This window comes from Rattus rattus, chromosome 14, assembly GCF_011064425.1.
Source record: "Rattus rattus isolate New Zealand chromosome 14, Rrattus_CSIRO_v1, whole genome shotgun sequence".
NCBI lineage: Eukaryota > Metazoa > Chordata > Mammalia > Rodentia > Muridae > Rattus > Rattus rattus.
The window spans coordinates 36,325,946-36,348,314 of record NC_046167.1 but is presented as its reverse complement, the minus strand read 5'-3'; the positions used below and the strand labels follow the sequence as shown (position 1 = coordinate 36,348,314).

The window sequence follows — 22,369 nt, the reverse complement described above, 5'->3', positions numbered from 1 at the left end:
ATTAATGAACTTGGGAAACCGTCACTAGTGTCCCTGTGCCTTGAGTTGGTTTTGCATATTTAGGGAGTTCCATGTATAAAAATAATCACACAATTTAATATTAAAGGAATAATGCCAAGAGATGACATGAAAAGTAAACTTCCTCTTTGGAGAAATATGCTCACCTCCTATTTCTTCAGCAAATGCTACCAGCGTGCGCCACCACAACCGGCTTACCTCCTATTTCTATGAAAGAATATAAGAGTCACAATTTCCTATCCTTTACGTGGAACAATTAAGATGGGACAATACTTGGTTATCATGATGATTGCTATAAAATTCAATTGGTTTTTGTCTCTTTTGGGACATAACGAGGAAGGCTTTATTTTACTCAGGGTTCCAGAACAATCACCATCTTTGCCTCCAGTGATTCTGAGCCCATCATGAGGCAGAGGATCATAGCAGTGGGAACCTACACAGAGTGAAATTACTCACATATTGGCAGATGGAATATATATATATATATGTATATATATATATTTTTTTCTTTTTGGGACAGGATCTCACTAGGGAGCCTTGAGTTTCCTGGAACTCACTCTGTTGATCAGAGTGGCCTCACAGAGATCTGCCTATCTCTGCCTCCTGAATGCTATTATGAAGGGCATGTACCACCATGCCCAGCCATTACAATTACTTCTGATACTCTGGTATCCTTTCTGACTATAATAATATTCCCCTAGTGTTGTAGAAATTTTTTTGTGTCTAGTTACAAAGCCAATATTCATTTGACATGAATCTGGCATTGTAAGTTTAACTTGACTTCATCAGGAGGAAATCTGGTTCATGAGTCTGTTACTGCATATTCTGAGGCCATCAAACATCAGGTTGAGCGAGAGGCCCTGAATAAGAGTGGAGGAAGCATGGGTTAATTCAAGCTGCATGCAGAGAGAAAAACTTCTGAGTCTCTCATCACTTCATTGCCCACTTAGCTGCTCTATGTGTCATTTTCACAAAGCAACCCAGGAATTGCTTGTCCTTGGCACCATGTTACAAGTGCATATAAGTATTCATTTAGAGGAAACAGTGCCATTCACCTCTTAGTCGTTCACCCCAGTGTAGTAACTTACCAATTATTTACTTCTGAAGTACCCACAGAGGAACTTTGAGCCTGAGCTGAGTCTCCCAATACAAAATATTTTGACATCATCTGATTTTACCATGAAGGATCGTTGAAAGTTAAAACAAATTCTTCTTAGTGCTCACTTAGTTGAAACCATGAAGAAGGTATTGAAATAGAGTCACGGTTCTTATACTGGTGGTATAGGAACCAGTTTTTATTCTAGAGTCTTGGGGTCAGCAGGGATACCAAATACATATTAGATTTGCTTTTAGTATTTATCATGTACTTAGTACAAATAATTAAAAAAAATACAAAAGTCAGTTTTCATTGGTATAGCAGCGGTGTAATTGTTATTGTTAGATTTGGTGCAAACAACCATAATCATTTTTAACTTAAAAACTTTTCAAGCAAATATTTATAATTTCTACCTTTTTATTCTTTTATTCAAATATGTTATCATATGCAAAGAAATAGTTCGATAGAATGTATTATTTAAAGTGAAAGGAAAAGACCGTATTGGAACATCTGGAGGATTTGGAGTTTGTTTCCTGGAGTTAGTGAATAAGCGGATTGATATGTGATTCATGCCCAGGATATTTAGAGGTCTAGAGGCTGTCTGGAGGGCTGTGGCTTGGGAAGGCACCACAGTATTGCTAATATTTCCTGTAGAAACATATCATTCTGTGCCTTTGATCTGTCCTAGATAACAGCTGATATGCTGAAGATGCCGAGGGCTTAAGAAGGGTTATAAATGAACAGTTGGAAAAGTGACAGGTTCACCAGTATAGAGACATTTGCCATAAAAATCTCTGTCAGTGGAGTCAGGGAGATCTTTCAGGCTCAGAGTGAAACAACAACTGATCACCGAGGTAAAAACATTTGTTCGTTCCTGCTCAACCAAGGAAATGCTAGAATCTGCTTAGCAAAATTGTGTGTCATGTGGAGTTGAGGCCTGTTACCGTTGGTCACTAATGGTTTTTCCAAAGTGCCACTGATTTTCTTGGTAGTTGTTAAATCTGCATTAGTGGAATAAAATTATGTGGCTAATTTACTAGAAATGAAACAACTCTCTCCTGGTTCCCATGTTGAATGTTCATTTCCTTCCTGAAGTTTTCTTTAGGAACTAGACTTTAGAAGCAAGTTTGGTCATGTTCTACTCTCTTCATAGCTTTACTCTTAGATTCTTATCAAATGATACTTCTGTTGTTGCTGTAAAGTTTGGGAATGTTGAGAGGCATAATATTGCCTTATTATATTTTAAAAATCATGTATGTATGTATGTATGTATGTATGTATGTATGTATGTATGTTGGCACAAATTTTTGCAGCCTGTTTTAATAAATGTCCAACTTCTCCTCTACCAGACAACCTACTAGAGGTAGTGGAAAAGAACTGTTATTAGAACATGGGGGAAATAGACCTGTAGAGGTAGTTCTTTGGGGGCAAGTTCAAACTTTGTTGTCAGCATATCAGCAGTTCAGTCCTGTAGCAAACACCTAATATGAATCAACAGTTGCAGTTCAGTCCTCTTGGCAGGCAGACACCATTCATGAACCAGCAGCTGTGGTTCAGTGCTGAAGAAACCACAAGGTTCACAAACCACCTGGAGGCAAGAAGCCATAGGAACCTCACAAGAAGTTCTTTGGTGAGTTTCTCTCTGGAGTCACCACAAGCAGAGCTCAGCAACACATTATAAGGCAAGCAATACCTGTGTGTCATTAGTGAAAAATAGTGAGATTGACCAAAGCAAGCCAATGCTACTCTTCCACTGTCTTTGGGGTCATATTTATACTTCTTCATCACAGGCCCTTTCATGTGTCTGCTGTAGCAAAACATCATTTCACCTGTGTGCCCCTGCAAAACATCATTTGACACAACTGACTTTCCAAAGAAACCAGAAGTTTCCACTTTGTTTGTTTGTATGTATGTATGTATGTATGTATGTATGTATGTATGTATGTATGTATGCATGTATGTTTGTATGTTTGTTTGTATGTATGTATCGTGTAGTTTTGGGTATGCTAGTGCCACATCATGCTTGTAGAGACCAGAGAACAACTTGCAGGACTTTGGTTCTCTCCTTTCATCTTATGAATCCTGGGACTCAAGGTGTGTATCAAGCCCTTTGCCTTCTGATCTGCTTTGCTTCCTGTACTGTTTTAATATTGTCAGGTCCTCTCTTCAGTCTTATGCGATAAAATGCACGTTCTCAGGTTAAAGTGGGACCAATAGTTGGTGATGTGGCCCATGGTAGAGTGCTTGCTTATTATACATTTAGTGGCATATAATACAAACAACTCCCTCAAACAAACAACAAAAATCAAATAATAATAACAAAACACAATGGCTTTGTTCTTATGTAACCTTGAGGAAGTTATACAACTTTTCTAAGCTGTAAATTTCTCCTCTGAAAGCTCTAGACTTGTATGGATTAAATGAATTAATGTATGTGAAGTGCTTAGCATGGAGAAGCATGTTTAGGAAATGGCAAGTCTTTCTCTTTTGTGCCACTATCACCTTCCTTCATCTTTGTCCTCTTCGTTTTCCTCAGAGAAATAAATTAAGGGCATTTTAGATGCCTGTTAGCATTGCTTACAGAGTTGTTTTTAAACTCCACATTTGGATATGCAGGTATTTTTGTATTATCCTTCCCACCCCGCTAGTTTGCTTTCTGTTGTTGTGAGAAAACACTCGGCCTGAAAACAACATAGGGGAGGAAAGGGTTTGTTTGACTTACAGTTCCAGGTCACAGTGCATCAGTGAGGAAAGCCAAGGCAGAAGCCATGGAGGAACACTGCTTGTTGGCTCACTTGGAGGCTCATGCTTCCTTAACATTTCAGCTGGGTCTACCTGCCCAGGGATGGTGCTGCCTTCAGTGTGCCGGGCACTCTCACATCAATTAACAACCAAGGAGAGAATCTCCTGCAGATATACTCATAGACCAATTTGATCTGGGACATCTCTTAATCAAGGTTCCTTTGTCAGATGACTCTGGGCTGTCTCAAGTTAAAACGAACTATAGCGTTCTACATCTATCTCAAGTTGACAGTTAAAACTAAAACTAACTAATCTATCTATCTATCTATCTATCTATCTATCTATCTATCTATCTATCTATCTATCTATCTATTTATCTATCTATCTTAGACCAGGCTGACCTTAAGCTTACAGACATCCACTTGCCTCTACCTCCCAGGTACTAGGATCAAAGAAATGTACTACCACATTTATCATGGTATCGTTTTTATCAGCTGACTTCCTGCTACTAGGAAGAGACTTTTTTTTTCAATTATGAAAAATGTATAAAAATATGGACTCTTAAAATCACATTTAGTCAATAGGTTATATTCTGTAGCTGTTATTTTCTCATACCTACAGGTTTGGCTAGTGGACACTTTCTCCGCCTCTCTTAAATTATTTTATGTATGTGGGTGTTTAGTCTGCATATGTACTACATGCAAGTCTCATGTCTTTGGAGGTCAGATGAAAGTGTCAGATACCCAAAGCTTTAGTTAAAGGTAGTTGTGATCTGCCATGTGGGTTCTGGGACTTGAACATGGGTCATCTCGAAGAGCAATAAGTTCTCTTAAACACTGAGCTGCCTCTTCATTCCTTCCCCCGATATGAATGTCTTAAAGATGGCTCTTGTATACTTTCACCATATCTTTATTCATTGAACACTTTAACATTTTATTCTGTACATTATTTCTAGGTTTGCCACCCTGCTAATGCTCCTGGACAGTTTTCCCCATGATCCTTGGTTTTATTGAGTGGAGAAACTAAGATTCCCAAACTCGACGTGTTTATATGTAACTACAAGCTTTTAACCCTCAGATCAGCTAGTCTTTACATAACGAGTTTTACCAGGACTGTTACATGCCACCGTTGTCCCTTAGTTTTATGTTATTTCTCAGCCCTGAGATTTAATGTCACTGAGAATATTTAGCAGCCATGTTTATTTAAGTTTGCACTATGAAAAAGTTTTAATTGCTCTCAACCATGGCTTCAGGGATTTTTCTCTATGTGCTGCTTTCTTAACTTTTGTTCTTTTTGTTTTTTACTTATTTATTAAATAAAGATGTATATTTACCCTTAATTGAGAATTTCCCTCTTGACAATGGAACGAGGGTAAAGGTGATTCTTATTAAGTTGTTACTCATTTATATTATCCATTTATCTGGACTTAATTTTAGATGATGTTTAGTCTTGCTTTGTAAAGAGGTCTGTACTGAATACTTTTTTTGTGTTCATTGCCTAGAATGTCCTTTCAAAGGCTGACATAGTACTGTTATTTGGAGTGTGGGAATCCAGCTATAGGAGTTAGTTTATGTGGGAGTCTGCTGGGTTTTCTAAATTTTCTTTTCTATTCAAAAGCTTGTTTTACATTTCTGTCATTAAAGATTTGATTTTTCTCTTGAAGATAAAAAATGTATAACAATGCTAATGTCCTCGATTTTTTGTTTGTTTGTTTTTAGTCATTTTTATGGTATATCTATCAAATTATAAGATGAGTTCTTTTGGAAAATAATAAAGCTTACAATATGAAACTAACTACTCATAGTTTTTTTTTAACATTGAAATATATAAAAATCCATAGTTGGAAGTCAAATTTTATTTCTTTTCATTATATCACTGTGGTTTCTAATAGCCTTTTCTTCCACTGTTGAATAAGTATTTTGGGATTTAAAACAATCTGTGCTTGTGACAATAGATGCACTGGCCAGGCATCAGAACTTAGTAGTGACAGACTCCATTTAGATGATGAGTGTTTTAATGACTTTTGTTTTTTTCCATAAAAAATATATTGCATACCACAGTTAAGATTATTTTCTTGATACCCAATCACCCTGACTCCCATAAATTGCATCAAAGCAGCTTTTGAAACTTTATATGAAGAATATCACAACCGTGAAAGGAATAGCATAAAGCACAAAATATGCACAGTTAGTTGATAAGCAGTAAATTTCTACTGTCTACCTAGTATGATTATATATTGTTGGAAAAATACATGTGCATAAAACAACTGTAAAATAAACAGTACTTTTAGCATTACCAATTAGATATAGTTTAAAACGATGGTGATTCTGTGATAAAGGCAGGATGCTTTTGTTATATCATCCAGTTCATCTCTTTGTTTGAATTGGGAGCGTATATCTGTTAGCATGATGTTTCCCATGTTTTAAGTCCTTTGCAATTAACGAATCAGTTTTGCTGCTGCTTCTGATAGAAATTGGTGATCTAATTTCATAGGTTGTTGGGAGAGCAAAGCACACTAATCACACTTTTAGTCTTAAACTAGGTCTACATTGTTGGCATTCCTAAGCACAGTTTTGTTCCAAATAGTTTATAAATTGTTGGTGCTCAAAGAAATACTTTGTAAAATATTATTCATAGTCAATGGTTGTCAACAGCTTAAAAGCTGCTTATAGGATCATGGTAAGTGGTGGTATGACTTTGGGTGTGAACACTTGCTATTCACAGCACCATTTTTTCTCATAGTAATTAAAATGGGCAATAAAACTTGTTCCTTTTAGTTGCTGTGAAGCATAAATGAGATGATATATGAAGCATGAGTATACTTTCTTTAAATACTTTGGCCATACTATATTTTTATTGGTCATTTTATTTATTTACATTTAAAATGTTATCCCCTTTCCTGGTTTTCCCTCCATGAACCCCCCATACCATCTCCCTCCCCCTGCTTCTATGAGGGTGATCCCCCACTTACATACCCATTCCAGGCTCACTGCCCTAGCATTCCCATAGGTTGGGGCACCAAGTTTCCGCTGGACCATGGGCCTCTCCTCCAACTGATGCCAGATAAGGCAAATCTCTGCTGTATATGCATCTGGAGCCATGGATCCCTCCACGTGTACTCTTTGGATGGTGGTTTAGTCCCTGGGAGCCCTGGGGCATCTGGTTGGTTGATATTGTTGTTCTTTTCAAGGGGTTGCAAATCCCTTCGTCTCCTTCAGTCTTTCCCGTAATACCTCCGTTGGGGTTTCCATGCTCAGTCTGTGGCCATAATATTTTCAAATATTTATTTATTTATTTGTTTATGTCCCAATCACTGCCCCCTCCCGACCCCTCCCTCACTGAGACCCTTTATAGACCACCCCCCCCCATCGTCTGAGAAGACGAGACCCTCGTCCCTCCCTGGTATGTCAAGTCTCTACCAGATTAGGTGCATCTTCTCCCACTGAGATCAGAGAGGTCAGCCGTGAAGACTGAGCTTCCTGTCTGCTACATATGTGCCTGTGTGCCTTGTTCCAGCCCATATATGTTCTTTGGTTGGTGACTCAGATTCGGCAGCTCCCAGGGTCCAGGTTTGCTGACACTGTTAGTCTTCCTGTGGAGTTCCCATCAGTCCTTCTCCCAGGTCTTCCTTAGGTGTCCCTGATCTCCATCTAGTGTTTGGCTCTGGGTATCTGCTTCTCTTTCTGTCCACGGCTGGGTATAACTACTGAGAGGACAGTTATGCCAGGCTCTGTTCTTCAAGCATAACAGAACATCATTTATAATGTCAGGCATTGGAGATTGTCCATGGGGTGGGTTTCTCGTTAGGCTGGTTTTTGGTTTGGCCATGCTGTTTTTATAACTCTAACTTGTCTCTGTTATTTGACCTATGAAGTCCTTGAATTTAGAACTCTTAAATTGGCTTGTAGTTTTGTTTCATTGGAATTTGTTTTAGTGTTTGTAACAGGAGGGAGGAAAAGAGAAAGAAACATATGGATATGACTGTAGAAAGAAAAAACATTAAAGTAAATTATGACTGAGGGAAAAGTTTCAAACAGGAGGCTTTCCACATGTTCATAAGAAAGTTGAGCAAAAAAGCCACAAGATTGTGAAATTCTGGTCGTTTTGGCTCTTCATGTTTCAAGAAAGAGTCATGACAAGGGAAGTACTCACAAAGCAAAGAGCAAACACCAGGAAAAAAGACTTTAGAAAGCTATCTCCGAATTCACTTTTGAATCAATCCATGTAAAACAGAAAGTGCTAAGAACAGAGAGTGACTTCTTCTGTTCAGTTTTCTGCTGAAGGCTTCTGACCTTAGTGTTACTTCCTATCTCTGAAAGCCACCTTTCTTAATCTGTATGCTGAGAACTCTGGCCTAAAGTCTTTTCATAGCTAATATTACTTGGTGTTCTTTCGTTTTGTTTTTTGATGTATTTTTATATATTCAAAATGGAATTAGCATAGCATTTTAGAATTTATTATTTTATTGTTTTAAATATTACTCTGAAAACGTGATAAGCAGTATAGTGTAACAAATTTTCAGTACCCAGTTTAATAAATTATAACTTACCATGCTTTATTCATAATCCTGCTTATGATGGATCTTCCAAAGAATGTGTACAAGTAAAGTTTAGAACTCACATAACTTCCTTTTTAATTATCTCAGAATATATTGAATGGGAAATGACCTTGTTAAATCCTCAATAAGGCTGGCAGAGTGGCTCAGCTAGACTACCTGAGTTCTATCCCCGGGATCCACATGGTGGCAGGAGAGAGCCAAGACATCGGGTTTCCACAGAGACTGTGGCAAGCATGAATGCCAGTTCTATCTCTGTCTCTCTGTCTCTGTCTCTCTCTCTCACACACACACATTCACACACATTTAAAGCCTAAATATGCAAACCATTATTACACTTGAATAAAAATAGTAACTAATGTAATTAAGCATGCAAGTGCCATTCAAATTTCTGTGCCTCAAATTTGAAATCCCAAAGCAGGCCACATTCCTTCATCTCACAGTGCCTCTCGAATCTTTCATTTTCATTATGATTTCCATAATTTTTTCTTTTGTCCTGTTATGGAAATTGTGTTTCTGTGGTGTCTCAATTTTTAATAGTACATAGACAAATCTGTAAGATTATTTGAGATTTATTAGAGTTTTCTTTTCCTTTAGAATATTTAATAGGAAATTATGATTGTTTTCCTAGGTATCACATAAGACCTTTTTGTAAAGTTGTAAGTTATGCATGATTGCCTATGTTTTATTATCAATAATGTGTGCCCACATCTATTAATTTAGTAGGAATTGCATGGCTTTGGGTTTTCTTCATGGTTGGTAAAATTTTATAAAACAAAGCTTTCTGGATGCTGGGGAGATGTATAAGTTGGCAAAATGCTTGCCATGCAAAAACGAAAACCTAAATTTGAATTGTCAGAGCTCACCTAAAGCTCTTGGCAAGGCAGCTTGTGTTGGCAACTCCAATGCTGGGTGATCAGGGTGCAGAGAGCTAGATGGATCCCTGGTGCTCTGAAAACACCGATCCTAGCCGATCAGTGAGTTCCATGTACAGCTAGAGAACCTGTATTTTGTTAAATACGGTTTAAGTGATTTAGTAAGGCATCTGTCTTCATCTCTGGCCTCCAGATGTATTTATAACACACACACACACGCACACACACACACACACACATGCACACACACATATACACACACATCACATACGCACACACACATACACACACGCACACACACACACACACACACACACACACACACGCAAACATAAGTTACATCCTTAACTACTTGATTATTCTGGGTATCGTTTACTTAGTGAAGGTTAGGTAGATGTAAAATTTTTCCCTTATGAATCTTCACAATATGAATTTATTCCCTACTATATACCAGTGGTTATAGGTGATTAAAAATTCATATGAACCCACAATATTTAATACACTTAATTTGTTTCAATCAGATAGCAGGAATACTTGTATTCTCTATTCTTGGACATTTTCATTGAGAAGAAAACAAACAATTGAGTTAAATAAGACGTAAAAATACCAAGTCTTTATTCATATTTTAATTTCAAAAGTGTGTGTGTGTGTGTGTGTGTGTGTGTGTGTGTGTGTGTGTGTGTGTGTGGAGAGGTGTTTAGGACTACATATTATGACAAGCTTGTGGAGGACAGAGGGCAATTTTGGAGAGTCAGTTCTGGTCTCTTACCTATTTAGTTTCTCTTATATTTTCTGTGTACAGTCTATTCCAGACTAGCTGACCTATGAGCTTTCTGCCTGCTCTCTGCCTCCTCTCTCTGCCTCCCACATCACAGGAGGAATGCTGGGATTACAAATGCATACCACCATAGCGGGCGTGGGTTCTAAGACTAGAACTTAAATCATCAGGCTTTCATGAAAAATACCTGAGAGCTGTCCTCAGTTCCTATCATTATTTAACTCTTCACACTATAAAAAGCAAACAGAGAAAAAACAGCTGGGAAAAGCAAAGTGCAGAAATTTATATACATTTGATATACTTTATTATCCATCTCAAAATATTTTATTACCTTTGGTTCTTCCAGGTAATGGTCTATTGTTAGAATTTCTGCAGCTTTTAGAATATTAGTGTTAGCTATCTAATTGTATCAACACACACATATATATATATATGTATATGTTGAATATACGTATCATATACACAATCAAGCATATATATATATATTCACTACTGGCACAGGCATACTCATCTTTGAAATGTCTTTCTTCCTTGTTCTTAAGTGCCTGCCAGTGTCTGTGTCCTGGAGGGAGTCAGATTGCAGATAGTGAAGATGGGAATATGTGTGAAGTAGCAGCAATAGAGGGCCAGAGGAACTAAAGAGCCGTCCATGTTTAGAGAAGAACTATACTGAATGTAAATTGTTTTAGGGTGTGGCAAACGATATATGGAGTGGTGAGTGATTTCATCAATTTCAACAGAAAGAACTCCATCATAAAGAATGCAATGTGTCATGTCAATAAATATTATTATTTTAAGAATTTTAGTATGAAAAAAATCTTGATCAGATTTTTGGAAGTTCTTTGTATCACATGAAGAGTAGACTGAAGCCAGTAATAAAGAGCATAAGAGCTTAGATAGATGTGGAAGATACCTGGCAGGTCAAATAATCAACCAGGAATTATTGATCAGTTGGACATGAACACAAAATGAAAGACAGGAGTTTAGGGTAACTTAGGGTTTTGATTGTGCATATGCTGAGATGTGTTTTCTATTAAATGAGATAGTGACTATGGGAAAAGAAACAGTGTTGGTTAATGGTGTGTGAGTTGACTGAACTGGGATATCATTTCTGTTTAGGGCATCAACAGCTTGTAGGATTTTGGGCTTTTGGATGGAGCTGCCTATGAAAACAGAGGTACAGCAAACATCATTGGATTTAAGAACACAGATTTGAGTAAACTCTCAGCGCTGCTATAATACTTCCCATGCCTTCTTTTGTTCTCTTTCCTTTTATTATCATCAGGCTAAAGCCCCACCCTGAAGCTCTTGGTTACTTAGAACCCTCAAGCTTCCTTTAGGCTGATTTCTGTCAGGAGAGCTGTCCTGAGAAGTGAGGCTCTCTGGGTTTGCAGCAGGTGTATCTAAGCATTGGGTGCCACTAAGGTGCATGGCCTGACCCAACACAGTACAGAAATGGGTCCTATGAGCAGCATCCATTCAGTTCCATTCTTCTGGGGTATGTGCGGAACCTCTCAGTTCGTCAAAGGGATTTGTGCTTCCTCAAATGATAAGGATTGGTAGAGAGAGTATTGAATACTGTAAGGTATCACAGAGTTACAGAGAGAATGAGTGCCTGTTACTGCTGGTTTTTAAGATTGCTGGTGAAGGGGAAAAGAAAGACATGGGCAAGGCACTATTCAGAGGAAAAGTAAAGTAAAGGAACCCAGGAGCATACTCTTAGTGTCTCAACTGCAAGTTTTCCTGTGTAGTCAGTGTTTATAGAAGCCACAAGATGGCGAGCTTGTCCCTCACAGAGAAAGTAAGGAAAAGGCAGGGAGAGAGAGAGAAAGGGAGGAAGGAGGGGGAAAGAGAGGAGAAAAGGGGGGAGAGAATAGAGAAGAGAGAGAGAGAGAGAGAGAGAGAGAGAGAGAGAGAGAGAGAGAGAGAGAGAGAGAGAGAGAGAGAGAACAATGTCCATCTGCTTTCATCTGCTTTTCTACACCCTCTTTAAATTTTGTTTACTCCAATTTTCAACAGAAAGAACTGATAGTTTTTGTTTGTTTGTTAACTTTGGATCATAAGCACACTTGTTTTTGAAATGGTAAAGATAAAAATGAAACAAACAACCCCAACCATTTGTATTTCATTTTCAGATTCAGATAGCTATTGAATTTTTCAACAGATAATTCCAGTTTTTACATTACTAACAGATAAGTCTAATTGTTAATACAGTTCTCAAAACTGTTGGTATTATTAATAGCATTTAAATAGTTAAGTATTAAGTGAGAAGACAGAATATTTTTTCCTTATAAACACATGTACACACACATGCATGTTAATATTTTTTGACACAGGGTCTCACTATGTAGCTTTAGCTGTTCAGGAACTCACTTGTAGACCGGGATATCCTCAAACTTACAGAGATTGGCTTACCTTTTTGTCTCCCAAATGCTGGTATTAAAGATGTGCACCACCATGCCCAGCTTTACTATATAATATTATTATTACTACATTCTTCTGTCTAATGTCTTATGTTCCAGCTATAAAAAGTTTTCCATTTTTAATGGATGTTAAACAACATATTTTTTAAAAAAATATTTACTTATTTATTATATATAAGTACACTGTAGCTGTCTTCAGACACACCAGAACAGGGCATCAGATCTCATTACAGATGGTTGTGAGCTACCATGTGGTTGCTGGGAATTGAACTCAGGACCTCTGGAAGAGCAGTTCAGTGCTCTTAACCACTGAGCCATTTCCTCAGCCCTAGATAACTTATTTTTAATACTTGAGATTTCTACTCTCAATACTTAGCCATACCTCAACATACCTTTTCTTATGATTTTATAAATATTATATGGAAGAATATAAGCTAATGTATTCTTGGTGTGCTGACTAGTATGTATTTATTGATCCATGTATATTTAGTGCTCAATATAAAATTCACTTTGTTTTCGCTGTGCAGTCAAGTTGAGTTTTGAAGTAAATGTGAGATAAATGTTAGTATCGTCTTTGAGGATCACAGGAATTAAATGAACTGTTGAAGATTTAATAGTTGGCAGAATTTGAATACGGATTTTTTTCAGCTCTGAAGTTTACTCTCTTTTTCATTGTGGCTACTGTCTTCGGTGAGAGTATTTACATATTTCTTTACTTAGAAATGCTTGGAAGTTGCAATTGAAAGTTCAGGGTATTTGTGCTTCACTCATGTCATGAGCCAAACAAAAAGAATTTATATCACAAGGCAACCGTCATGATGTGCTTTTATTAGTAACTGATTTTCTCCTGAGCATATTTCCCTGCAAGCTTATTTGGAAGAGTCCATTTAGAGCCATGCTGATGGTGAGAGGCCTTAGTTTGTCTCACTTTGTGGGCTCCTGGCTAGATGCACATACTGAGCTCATGGAAACCCTATCCTTCTTGTGACTCCTGTTGAGCTTAAGGTGGTTTACCAGGCAGAGTGTTCCTTCTGTGTGCCAGCAGCTTAGCTCTGCTTCAGGATACAGTTCCATGCTGGGAATTACCTGTGGCTTGGAAAATATTGCAGTGAAGACTGTAAGCCTGTTCTAGTGTACCACTTACAGATACAGACTAGCTCCACTGATATCCATTTGCTAAAGCTTGGAGGAACTTTCCAGATTCCTGCATGGTGACTTCTAACTTTACTTCTTTTATTATTATGATCTCTTCATAGTCCCTTTTTATCTTTAAAAAAGTTTAAAGAATAGTTGTTTAGAAATTATAAGCTTTGTTTTTTAAATTAAGGGAAAACAACTTTTTTTTGAAAACAACTTTTTATCTGAACTGGGGTATTCAAGCTTTTCTTTTAAATTGTTTTATATGTTTCCATAATATTAGTAGTAATAGCAGTAGTACTTGGAAGATAGCAGTAGTAACTGTAAGATAACACACTGGAAAGATTGTCTAAAAATAAATGATAATTGAAATTAGATGACAGGATTATTACAAATTTGCTCTCTTTTAGTTTCAAAGTTTGAATAATAAAACACAGGGAGACATCTGGCACATTCTCTGTCATCAGTGATAAGGGATATCAGCCAAGCCTTTTGGAGCACACACACTTGTAATCCTAGCAGTTGGGAGTGCTGAGGCAGGACGGCTCAGAGTTCGAGGTGGGGCTATAGAGGACGTTCTTGTCTCAAGACCCAGAAAAACAAGCAAGCAAAGAGAAAAATGTCTTTAAGTCTTTAATTATTTTAATAATATTTTAATATTACCTCATGTTTCATGTGAAAATTTTTATTCATATGAGAGTTTTATTTCTAATAGAGACCATTTTGGTAGCAAACATGTCTGGGTAGATTAATTGTTGATTAGGCCATATAAAGAAAACACATCTTTGCTTCTTTGTTCAGTTTATAGATTGATCATGATAAAAATGATTACCTTTTGAGTAATAATTATTTATTCTTCCACAAAATGTCATCAAACATTATACTAGAGTCTGAGGATAACACAGTCAATCCGAGTGAAAATATCTATACAGGTCACATTTCAGCATGGAGGGGACAACTAATCAATAAACCAGCATACTACACTTTGAGGATAAACACTATTAACACAAATCACATAATGGGAAAGAAAAATGTGTTACAGGCTGCTTTCTATAAATGGCCATTAAGAGAAGTCCAATCAGTGGACTGGAGGGAAGGAGGGACTGAAACGAGGTGCTCCCCATTTCTGGTGAAGCAAGTCCCCCAGGAGCCCTTTTCTACATACTTATAAAGCACAGTATTTCAATAGATAGGTCAGCAAAGCTCTTCATGTCTTCATTATCTGGGTAATAAATGGGATTTGAAGTTGGAATCCTACAGCTGATAGAAACGTTAGGATCAAACAATAAGCACTAAGACAGAAAAAAAGGAGAAGAAAAGATTCTTCATATTCTCTTGCTTTTTGTTTTCTTTACCTAACAAAAAAGTCAGAAAAGAAAAAAAGGTAGCACCTAAAATGACACTGTTAGGTAGGTCATGAAATTGTTTTATGTATGGCTATTGGTTTTCCCCCCAAATAAAGTGACCACTTTATTCCCACCTGTCAGTAAGTTGTTCTTCTTTTTTAAAAATTTCCGTTAAGAGGTTTTTTGTTTATTTGTCTAGCAATGTAGTTCAGGCTAGCTCCAATCTCTGGGTCCTCCTTCCTCAGCCTCCTGAGTGCTAGGATTGCAGGCACACACTGCACTGCCATTCCTAGGATATATCCAGCTTTAAAATTCATCACTTAAAACCTTTTTGCTTAGTTGAAAAATACACAAACCTAATCTGGGTAAATACATTTTGCTTCACTTTTGTACTGTCAAACAGAAGAGTAGGTAGTGTCTAGTGAGGGCTTGGAATAAGTTGAAGAAGTGATACTGGTTGAGGCCTAAGGAGAGAGAATGAACCCCATGTAAAGGGTTGAGCTGTTACTCAACTTGGTTTGCTGCCGTGGGAGTATATAGGCTAACATTGAATATATTTCTGACCCCACTTTTTTTCTGAGATAAGGTTTCTTTGTGTAGCCCTGGCTGTTCTGGATCTCACTGTGTAGACCATGCTGTCCTTGAACTCAGATCCACCTGCCTTTGACTCCCACGTATTGGGATTAAAGGGGCACACTACTTTGCCTGTCTTATTTTCTCACCTTTAAGGAAAATCCAGAAATTACGTCTTATGTGCTATTCTTTTTATTTTTTTAAATTGTTGTCAACTAAATAAAATCATTTCAAACTATTCTAAAGGCCAGATGAAACTCCAGACTGAGGCCAGCAACTCAGAAGGCTTTTGCATTCCATAATATGTAGTTAATTCTTAACAGCTTCCATCAAAGGTAGCACAGATATGATGGAACAGTGCTGCGGTGTTTTGAGGTGAATGGTTTTAGCACACTGTCAAACCCCATGTGGCACTGATGCTTGTTCTTGTTGTTGCAGGATATGGCCAGACAGGGCCCATGTCTCACAGAGCAGGCTATGATGCTATTGCCTCTGCTATGTCTGGTCTAATGCACATCACAGGACCTGAGGTAAGTATTCTTAGATTATTCCTATTTATTTCTCATATTTTCCATAATTTATCTCATCAAGTTAAGATAGAATTAATTTTAGAAAGAAACTAGGGAAAGAGAATGATTTTTTAAAAATAAATTATTTTATTCCAGTCATTGCCCCCACTTTCGGTCCCCCTCCTACAGTTCCTCATTCCATTCCTCCTCCCCTTGCCTTTGAGAGGATGCTTCCCCTGCACAGACTTCCGCCTTTGTTGGGACTTCAAGTCTCTTGAGGTTTAAGCACATCTTCTCCCATGGAGGCCAGACCAGGCAGACCTCTGTTATATATGTGCCAGCTGCTTTGGACCGACCTGTGTATGTTCCTGATTGGTGACTCAGTCTCTGGGAGCTCCCTGGTGTCTGGGTTAGTTGAGACAGCTGGTCTTCCACTTCAGCTTCTTCAATCCTTCCCCTAATTCAACCATAGGGGTCCCTGACTTCAGCCTACTGGTTGGGTTGAAGTATCTGTGTCTGTCTCAGTCAGCTGCTGGTAGGGCCTCTTAGGGGACAGCCATGGCAGGCTTCTGTCTGTAAGCACATCATAGCATCAGTAATAGTGGCAGGCCTGTTCCCCCCCCCCCGCCCCCCACCTTGAGGTTGATCCCAAGTTGCACCTGTCAGTTGATTCTCCATTTTTGTCCCTGCAGTTCTTTTTAGACAGGAACAATTGTGGGTCAGGACTTTTGACTAAGAGTAATCCAGTCCCTCCACTTGAGGCCCTGTCTAGCTACTGGAGGTGGACTCTTTGAGCTCCCTTTCCCCAGTGTTGAGCATTTTGGCTAAGGTCACCCCCACTGAATCCTGAGAGTCCTTACTCCTAGGTCTCTGGCACTTTCTAGAGGGTCACCCCACCTATCTCCCTACAAAAATAAGGCTGCTTGTTTCTGTTTCATTCTCTTGGCCCTCTGGGTTTCTCTCCTGTGCCCCCATATCTGATCCTGTTTCCCTTTTCCCCTTCTGTTCCCTGCTCAAATCCAGGTCAGTCCCTCCCTCTGTTTCCCATGATTATTTCCTTCCCTCTTCTAAGTGGATTGAAACCTCCTCACTTGGGCCTTTCTGCTTATTACACTTGTTAAGGTCTGTAGGTTGTATCCTAGGTGTTCTGTAGTTTTTGGTTAATGTCCACTTATCACTGAGTACATACCATGCATGTTGTTTTGGATCTGAGTTACCTCAGTCAGGATGATGTTTTCTAGTTCCAACCATTTGCCTGCAAAATTCATGATGCTCTCATTTTGATTAGCTGTGTAATATCCTATTGTGTAAATGAACCACATTTTCTGTATCCATTCTTCGATTGAGGGACATCTGGGTTGTTTCTAGTTTCTGGCTATTACAAATAAGGCTGCTATAAACATGGTAGAACGTATGTCCTTGTGGTATGATGGGGCATCTTTTCAGTGTATGCCCAGTAGCGGTATAGCTAGGTCCTCAGGTAGAGCTATTTCCAGTTTTTGGAGGAACCACTGATTGACTTCCAGAGAATTTGTACCAGTTTGCAATCCCACCAGCAATGGAGAAATGGTCTTCTTTCTCTACATCCTTGCCAGCATGTGCTGTCACTGGAGTGTTTGATCTTAGCCATTCTGACTGGTGGAATCTCAGGCTCATTTTGATTTTGCATTTCTTTGATCACTAAGAACTTTGGACATTTCTTTAAGTGCTTCTTAGCCATTTGCGAGTCCTCAGTTGAGAATTCTTTGTTTAGCTTTGTACCCCATTTTTAATTTGGTTATTTGGTTTTTTGGAGGTTAACTATTTGAGTTCTTTGTATATTTTATCCATAAGTGTGTGGGTTTATTTCTAGGTCTTCAATTATATTCCATCTCTGTACCAATACCATGCAGTTTTTATCACTATTGCTCGGTAATATAGCTTGAGGTCAGGAATGATGATTCCCCCCAGAAGTTCTTTTATTGTGGAAAATTGTTTTGGCTATCCTGAGTTTTTGTTATTCCAGATGAAGTTGAGAATTGCTCTTTCCATGTCTGTAAAGAATTGTGCTGGAATTTTGATAGGCATTGCTATGAATCTGTAGATTGCCTTTGGTAGGATGGCCATTTTCATGATGTTAATTCTGCCAATCCATGAGCATGGGAGATCTTTCCATCTTCTTAGGTGTTTTCTGATTTCTTTTTTGAGGGATTTGAAGGTCTTGTTGCACAGATCTTTCACTTGCATGGTAAGAATTACACTAAGATATTTTGTAGTATTTGTGGCTATTGTGAAGGGTGTTGTTCCTTTTCTAATTTCTTTCTCAGCCTGTGTATCATTTATATAAAGGAAGGCTACTAATTTGTTTCAGATAACTTTATGTCCTGCCACTTTGCTGAAGATGTTTATCAGCTCTAGTAGTTCTCTGGCAAAATTTTGGGGGTCCCTTATATTCTATCGTATCATCTGCAAATAGTGATACTTTGACTTCTTCCTTTACAATTTTTGTCCCCTTGATGTTTGTTTGTTGTCTAATTACTCTAGCTAGGAATTTGAGTACTGTATTGAAGAGATGGGGTCAAAGTGGGCAACCTTATCTTGTCCCAGATTTTAGTGGGATTGCTTCTAGTTTCTCTCCACTTAATTTGATGTTGCCTATTGGTTTGCTATATATTGCTTTTATTATGTTTAGTTATGTGCCATGAATTACTGACCTCTTCAGGACTTTTAACATGAAGGGCTGTTGATGATCATGTCTTTTTTTCTTTGAGTTTGTTTATATAGATTATTACGTTGTTGGAGTTTTGTATATTGAACCATCCCTGTATCCGTGGGATGAAAACTACTTGATCATGGTGAATGATGGTTTTGATGTGTTCTTGGATTTCGCTTGTGAGACTTTTACTGAGTAATTTTGCATCTATATTCATAAGCGAGATTGGTCTGAAGTTCTCTTTCTTTGTTGAGTCTTAATGTGGTCTAGGTATCAGAGTAACTGTGACTTCATGGAATTAATTAAGTAGTGTTCCTGCTCTTTCTATTTTGTGGAATAGTTTGAGGAGGATTAGCATTTCTTTGAATCTTGTAGAATTCTATACTAAAACTGGCCCTGGGCTTATTTTGAATGGGAGGTTTTTGATGACTATTTCTGTTTCCTTAGGAGTTATGGGCTGTTTAAATAGTTTACCTGATCTTAATTTAACTTTCGTACATGATTATCTGTCTAGAGAATCTTCCATTTCTTCTAGATTTTCCAGTTTTGTATAGACTTTTATAATAGGTTCTGATGACATTTCGAATGTCCTCAGGTTCTGTTGTTGTCTGCCTTTTCATTTCTGATTTTGTTAATTTGGATACTACTCATATGCCCTTTAGTAAAGTTTGGCATTAGGGTTTGTCTATCTTGTTGATTTTTCAAAAAAAAAAAAAAAAAGAATCATTCTTTGTATCATTCTCTTTGTTTCTAACTGATTTCAGCCCGGAGTTTGACTATTTCCTGCCTTCTATTCCTCTTGTTTGCATTTGTTTCGTTCTGTTCTAGAGTTTTCAGGAGTGAAGTTAAGTTGCTTGTATGGGATCTCACCAATTTCTTTATGAAGGCACTTAGTGCTGTTGAATTTCCTCTTATCACTGCTTTCATTGTGTTCCACAAATTAGAGTATGCTGTGTCTTCATTGTCATTAAACTATAAATTCTTTGATTTCTTTCTTTCTTTCTTCCCTGACCAAGTTTATCATTGAAGAGAGAGTTGCTCAGTTTCCATGAGATAATGGGCTTTGCGTCGTTTTTGTTGTTATTGAATTCCAGCCTTAACTGAGGTAGCCTGATAGAATGCATGGGATTATTCCAATCTTCTTGTATCTGTGGAGACTTGTTTTATGTCTGATTGTATGGTCAATTTTGGAGAGTGTTCCATGAGGTGCTGAGAAGAAGGTATATGCTCTTGTTATGGGGTAAAATGTTCTATAGCCATTTGTTAAGTCCATTTGGTTCATAACTTCTTTTAGTTTCAGTGTTTCTCTGTTTAGTTTCTCTTTTAATGACCTGTCCATTGGTGAGAATGGGATGTTGTTGGCTCCCACTATTATTGCCTGAGGTTCAATGTGTGTTTTGAGCTTCACAAAGTTTCTTTTACGAATGTGGATGCCCTTGAATTTGGTCCACAAATGTTGAGAATTGAGACATCCTCTTGATGGATTTTTCTTTTGATGAATATGAAATGTCCTTTCCCATCTCATTTAATAACTTTTGGTGAAAGTCTATTTTATTGGATATTAGAATGGTAACTACAGCTTGTTTCTTGGGACTATTTGCTTGGAAAACGTTTTCAGCCTTTTACTCTGTGGTAGTGTCTGTCCTTGTCACTGAGATGTGTATGCAGATGTGTATGCTGGATCCTGGCTAAATATCCAGTCTCTTAGCCTGCACTTTTTTTTTAAATTGAGGAATTGAGTCCATTGATGTTGAGAGATGTTAAAGACAGATGATTGTTACTTTCTTGTTTTTATTTTTATTTTTGTTGTTGTTGCTGGAGGTGGTATTATGTGTGTATGATTTTTCTTCTTTTGGGTTTGTTGTGAAATGTTTAATTTCTTGTGTTTTCTTGGGTAAGGTTACCCCTCCTTGTGTTGGAGATTTCATTCCAGTATCATCTGTTTGGCTGGATTAGTAGGAAACTATTGTTTAAATTTGGTTTCGTCATGGGATATCTATGTTTCTCCATCTATGGTGAATGAGAATTTTTCTGGGTATATTATTCTGGGCTGGCATTTGCTTTTTCTTAGGATCTGGATGACATCTGCCCTGGATCTTCTGGATTTTAGAGCTGCATTGAGAAGTGGGTGTAGTTTCTGACAGATCTGCCTTTATGTGTTACTTGGCCTTTTTCACTTATAGCTTGTAAAATTCTTCTTTTGTTCTGTGCATTTAGTGTTTTGACTATTATTTTATGTGTCAAGAGAATTTTCTTTTCTGGTCTAATCTATTTGGTGTTCTGTAAGCTTCTTGTACATTTATGGCTATCTCTTTCTTTAGGTTACTGCAGTTTTCTTCTATGACTTTGTTGATGTTTTCTGGCTTTTTGACCTGAGATTCCTCACTGTCTTCTATTCCTATTATTCTTAGATTTGATCTTTTCATTGTGTCCTGAGTTTCCTGGATATTTTGAGTTAGGAGCTTTTTATACTCTGTATTTTCTTTGACCCATGTGTCAATATTTCCTATGGTATCTTCTAAGCCCGAGATTCTCTCTTCTATTTCTTGTATTCTGTTGGTGATGCTTGCATCTTTAGCTCTCTTTCCTAAGTTCTTGGACCGTTTTCTTCAATTTCTTTACTTGATTGTATTTTCCTTTATTTCTTAAGTTCTTTATATCCTCTTTAAAAGCCTCTATCATCGTCATAAGATGTGATTTTAGGTCATTATCTTGCTTTTCAGATGTGTTAGGGCTTGCTGTAGTGGAAGAACTGGGTTCTAGTGGTGCCAAGTTGCACTGGGTTCACTTGCTTATGATCTTGCACTTGCTTCTGGCCATCTGGTTATCTCTGATATTAACTGATCTGGGTGTCTCTGACTGGAGCTGGTGTCCTTGGAGGCAGTAGAGCTCTGTGACATGGGTTAGAGATGGTCTCCTTGGAGGCAGGCAGTGCTGTCTCTGGTTAGGGTGGGCCTCTTGTGTCTTTGGTTAGAGCAGGCCTCCTGTTTCCCTGGTTGCTGCAGACCTCCTGGGAGGCAGACAGGCTGTAGGGTGTAGAGTGTGGGAGGGTATCAGGCTGCTGATCAGGTCTAGTTGGGAAAGCAGACCAGAAGGAAGTAGACCAGAAGGAAAGTGGAGTTGGTGTGGGGTGGAGGTCTCTGTAACTTTGGTTATCGCAGGTCTCCTGGGAGGCAAGCAGGCTGTAGTGTGTGGGCGGTATTGGCATACTGATCTGGCCAAGAATGACTTTTTAAAATACAATGTAAGTGTGGTTAGTATAAATGAGCTGAAATTAAATGCCAATATGACTTTATGAAAAAGAGCAATCATTTTATTAATATAATGTGATAAGCTTGTTTTGATTTTTTTTATTATTCAGACTACTATTCCAAGTCAGCTTTGTGTAACTTAGACATTTTCTTTCATGAAAGAATGGCTGATTAGACAGAAAGACATACATGGTATGCACTCATTGATAAGTGGCTATTAGCCCAAATGCTTGAATTACCCTAGATGCCTAGAACAAATGAAACTCAAGACGGATGATCAAAATGTGAATGCTTCACTCCTTCTTTAAAAGGGGAACAAGAATACCCTTGGCAGGGAAGAGAGAGGCAAAGATTAAAACAGAGACTGAAGGAAC

The 22,369-nt window shown here is 38.0% G+C and overlaps 1 protein-coding gene across 1 annotated transcript in view; it reads left to right on the top strand.

Moving 5' to 3' along the window:
* The window catches only part of Sugct (succinyl-CoA:glutarate-CoA transferase), a 792,221-nt gene that overhangs the window by 74,019 nt on the left and 695,833 nt on the right, over window positions 1-22,369 (top strand). Inside the window, exon 7 of the mRNA XM_032884226.1 lies at window positions 15,982-16,073. Within this exon, the coding sequence (XP_032740117.1) occupies window positions 15,982-16,073 (92 nt within the window). The remainder of the gene's footprint in view (window positions 1-15,981; window positions 16,074-22,369) is intronic.